Source organism: Neopelma chrysocephalum, unplaced genomic scaffold, assembly GCF_003984885.1.
Source record: "Neopelma chrysocephalum unplaced genomic scaffold, ASM398488v2 Primary Assembly neopelma1_65, whole genome shotgun sequence".
NCBI classification, from domain to species: domain Eukaryota; kingdom Metazoa; phylum Chordata; class Aves; order Passeriformes; family Pipridae; genus Neopelma; species Neopelma chrysocephalum.
Genome location: NW_020897722.1, coordinates 1,640,693 through 1,645,216, shown reverse-complemented (window position 1 = coordinate 1,645,216; position 4,524 = coordinate 1,640,693). Strand labels below are relative to the sequence as shown.

Sequence of the window (4,524 nt, the reverse complement as noted above, 5' to 3'; positions counted from 1 at the left end):
ATGGTGTGGGCAGCCCCAGCCCCGGCTGCCATCGCCCTCTGCCTCCGTGAGTGACACCTTGTGCCCCTAAAGCTGCTTTGGGACCCCCATCCACCCCCAGCGCCAGGGATGCTCCAGCCCATGCTGCTCCTCATCCCCATCCTGCTCGGCTTCAGCACGCCCTGCCCCCTGCCTCCCGCTCCCCTCAGCATCCACAGGCAGTGGGAGATTTTCCCGAGGACAGGGACAGATTTCCAGGGACAGATTTCTCCCTTTTTGCCTTCCAAACCCACGCAGAGGGACCCCGGGTTGCCTGGGCTGGGGGCTGCTCTCTGCATAGAGGTTTTACTGAACATCGTTAAATTGTCAAAGAAAAGGCTCTTCCCAGACTTTAAACCTGGAGCAGCTGTGGAACATCCCCCGACCACCTGTACATGCATCCATGGATGTTTCCTGACCTGCTCCTGCTTCCTTGCAGGTGTCTCCACAAACCTGGTGAAAGCTGCAGTGGTGAGTCTCCCCCGGCTCCGCTGGCTCCCAACGCTCCAGGGCTTTCCCAAACTTCTCAGCTGGTGCTGGACGTGCCGGAGCTGCCGTGGTTCCTCCATCCCTCAGCTACAGGGAGGCACAGCTGTCACCTGCCTGCTGTCCCCCTGGGCAGCCCATGGCCTGTCCTTGTCCCACCCCATCCCTCACTCACCCACTGCCCAGCAGCTTCCCTGCCCTGCTCCCAAACCAAGAGCTGGCACCCTGGTGGGCTCCCAACCCCCCCCCCCCCCGGCTGTGGGGAAGCAGGGACAGACCCACTGAAGGGACCCCACTCCTGAGAGTGGCTGTGGTGGCTTTTGTCCCCACATGTCACCGGGGCAGCCTTCAGCCAGGTCAGATGCCATTCCCTGCATCTAAAATCCCTGGTTCCCACTCCTTGCCTGGGCTGAGCATCCCCCATCCTGTCCCCAGGCTGCCCTGGTCATTGGAGCTGTCCTGTCCACTGCTGAGCAGCACCCTGGGTAAGTACAGCCCCTGCCAGGGCTCTGGGTTTTGGGGTGTCTGGGCAGTGGGGCCAGTGTGTGTTTGATTTCTCCCCACATCCACGCCCCTGCTGCTGTGACGGGTCCCTGGGCTGGGGAGGATTTACAGCCTCGTGCAGCCGGTTCCGTGCCTGTGCCTGGGCAGGGATTCCGGTTGCTTTGGCTCCTGCTGGAGCACAAACACACCAAGAATTCCCTTTTCTTTACGGGGCTGACGCAGGCGCAGCGGGAGCCTCCCCCGAGCAGCTTCATCTCATCCCAGGCCGAAGCGGAGCACGGACAGTGAGTGTTGGCCAGTCCAGATCAGTTCAGAGCTCTCAGGGGGGGAAAAATGCCCCTGTGCTGGTGGGCATCTGGGTGCTGCCAGGAGTGGGGAGGCACAGGACCAGGCAGAAAGCTGTGGGATTGCCATAAAGTAACTGGGGAGGTGGGGAAAGGATCTTACAGCACACTGGGGGGGGTTGCTCTTTCCTGGGAGCAGGAATATGGCAGCAGCAGCTGGGAAGGAGTGGGACAGGGTGGGATATTCCCCAGGCAGGGTTAGCACCAAGTGGAGGACACTGTAAGAGCAGAGGATGCTCGTGTAGGTGACCTGGAGAGTTTGTAGTTGCCTTTAACAGGACAAAGTGCAAGTGGGCTGCAAAAACATCCCCGTGAACTTTAAGGAATGAAAGCAAATCAGGCTTCATGGGCTGGGGACCCAGGGGATGGGAGGAGGATCCACACTGGCTTGAGCCACGTTACTGCAGTTCCCTGTTCATTCCCCAGGGCTCTTCCAAGGGGCTCTGAGCCCCGTGGCAGGACCAGGGCCAGGTGGGAAGGGAGGACACACCACCTGCCTGACACAACTCCTCACCCACAGGCTGCCCGTCCGAGCCCATCACTGCCACCACCATCGCCACGAAACCCATACTCCTGGATTACACCCCTGAGGAGTTCAACCTGTGCCTGAGCAATGATGTCCTAATGGAAAACCTGGAGGCTCTGCTGGACCAGACGCCCGTCGTGGAGTACTACGAGGTCATGAAAGAAAAGGTGGACGAGGTGGGTGACACAGAGGTGGCACAGGGCAGGAGGCCCCAGCAGCCCCTTAGCAGGACGGGCACGGTCCAGGATGGGCAGGACCTGCTGCAGGAACGGGCATCAATGGATGTGGGGATGAAGGTGCCCGAGCGAGTCCTCTGCACCCATTCCCACCCTATTTTCCCTTCCCTCACCCTGGTCTCTGCCCCCTGGCCTGACCCCACAGGTTTACCCGTCGGGGATCCCGGAGAAGCTGCTGAGGCGCCTGGGACCGCTGGCCCGCCGGTACTCAGAGGAGGAGATCAGCCAGTGGTCAGTGACGTCCAGTGACACATTGGCAGCCCTGCTTGACCCCTCAGGAGGGGATTGGGATGATTCCCAGGTAAATCCACGGCAGCAGCGGGGGATGAGTGCTGGAGAACCCAAACTGGGCCAGCCCGTGCCCCAGCCCGGCTTAGAGCGAAGGTGTTTGGCAGCACACCTTTAACAGGAGCATCTTCCTGCCCGCCCTGTGTCCCACCACGTGCCCTGTGCTCCGCAGGTGCAGCAGCTGCTCAGCAGGTACCTGACCCTGGGGGGCACCTTGACCGGGCCCCTGCTCCAGGCCATCAAGGGCAGACGCCTGTGCAACCTGCGGGAGGAGCAGATGGAGCAAATCCCCGCCCAGGCAATCGGGTGAGGCTCTTCTGAGGGGCTCTGGTCAGTCCTGCGAGGCCCCTGGGACTGTGGGCAAGGGGGCGCTGGGATGGAAGCCCCCCAGCTCTGTTTTGGCTCTGCCCACTCCCAGGCAGCACAGTGGGATCGCTGCTCCCGCCGGAGCTCCGGTGGGAGCCCCGGCACTGGGAGTGGGGACACACCACGGAGCTCCCCCAGCCAACAGAACACTTGGGCTGTGGGTTGGGGTGCTGCCTCTCTCTGAGCTGTGACCCTCCCTCCCAGGACTGCTGGGCAGTTAGACATCTCTGCGTGCTCCCAAGCCAAGAAGGAGCTGCTCTACAGGAAGGCTCGGGAGGCCTTTGCTGACCTGGCCGGCACCCCCAGCGCGTATTTCTGCCGGCTCCGGCCCTACCTGGGTAGGTGCTTCCACCTTCCCCCTCCCTCCCACCACGAGGCTCGATGTCTCTTCCTCATCCAAGGAGGTTTGACCACGCTAGGACAGGTCTGGCAGCCTCCAAAACCTCCCCAGATGTATTGGGATGGTTGGTACATGTCCAGGTGCCTCTTTAAGGTGGAGCTCCAGCAGAGGACCTGAAAAACTTGGCCAATGCTGGCGTGGCCATAGACATGGATATGGACACCTTCCTGTCCCTAAATCCCAAGGAACTGCAGGTACAGCCCCTGCCCCTCTCCACTCTGCAGGGCAGGGCTGACCCAGGGCTGAGCAGGGGGTCCGAGGCCTGAGTCCCATCAAATCATCAATTCTCCACTTTTTTACCTGTGTAAATTTTCCTTTGGAAGTTTTTCCTTGCTCTGCAGCCCCCGTAGAAAAGCATTTCAGGGTGATGCCAGCAGTGAGGATGAACAAAGGGGGTGCTGTGTTTGTGTGTGTGTTGCAGAAACTCAGTGTCATGGATGTGAAAAATTTGCTTGGGAAAAACCTCCCCGAGCTGAAGAAAGCTGAGAACGAGCCCTTGGTGATGGGCTGGGTGGAGAGACAGTTCCAGAGGGAGCTGGACCGTGTCCTGGGAATCGGCCTGCAGGGAGGGATGAAGGAACCCACGGGGACAACCACCCCTGCTGCCTCCACCACCACAGCCGGTGTCACCTCCACTGCCACCAGCCCCGTGCCCACCACCCTCCCAACTGTCCCCACCTGTCCTTGCCCCACCACCCCAGATATTGTCACCCCCACGGCCACTGTCCCCACTCCTCCTCATCCCACCACTCCAGCTAGTGCCACCTCCACTGGAGCTGTCCCTGTGCCCACCACCCTCCCCACTGTCCCCACCCCTGTTGCCACTACCACCCCCCCGACCACCCAGTCAAGTACAGTCCCCCTCCAGACCCCCACCCCGAGTGCTCTCAGCTCAACCCCCCTAAACAACACTCCCCCCTCTACTGAGAGTCCCCCTGTCACCTCCACTGCCACCTCCAGTGCCACCCCCACTGCCCATCCCGCTCTGACCACCACCTCCATCGCCCCCCCGTGCTCCACCCACCAGTCTCCCACCACAAATAAGGCCACCCCGTCCCCTGTCCCCCTCCTCCCCACCACCCTGGTTCCTGTCAGCCCCAACACCACCTCTCCCAGCTCCGTCCCAGTCCCTGCTGTCACCTCCAGGGCCACCACCAGCACCAGTGTTGGCACTGACCCAGCTGGTACCACCCACAGCACCAGCTCCCCACTGGTGCCCATGAACACCCCAGTACCCGGGGGGACCACCCACCCTGCTCCTGCCACCCACAGCACTGTCATCCCCGGCACCCACAGTGCTACCAGCACCCCTGTCCCTAATCCCACCTCTGCTCCCACTGCCATCCACACCACTGT

General features: G+C 61.6%; 1 protein-coding gene across 1 annotated transcript in view; it reads left to right on the top strand.

Moving 5' to 3' along the window:
- Positions 1–4,524, top strand: part of LOC113967902 (endochitinase A-like) — a 5,682-nt gene continuing 1,158 nt past the window's right edge. Inside the window, exons 1-9 of the mRNA XM_027683924.1 lie at positions 1–46; positions 458–489; positions 1,156–1,292; positions 1,853–2,054; positions 2,260–2,415; positions 2,575–2,708; positions 2,973–3,106; positions 3,262–3,362; positions 3,590–4,522. Coding sequence (XP_027539725.1) covers positions 1–46; positions 458–489; positions 1,156–1,292; positions 1,853–2,054; positions 2,260–2,415; positions 2,575–2,708; positions 2,973–3,106; positions 3,262–3,362; positions 3,590–4,522 — 1,875 coding nt within the window. The remainder of the gene's footprint in view (positions 47–457; positions 490–1,155; positions 1,293–1,852; positions 2,055–2,259; positions 2,416–2,574; positions 2,709–2,972; positions 3,107–3,261; positions 3,363–3,589; positions 4,523–4,524) is intronic.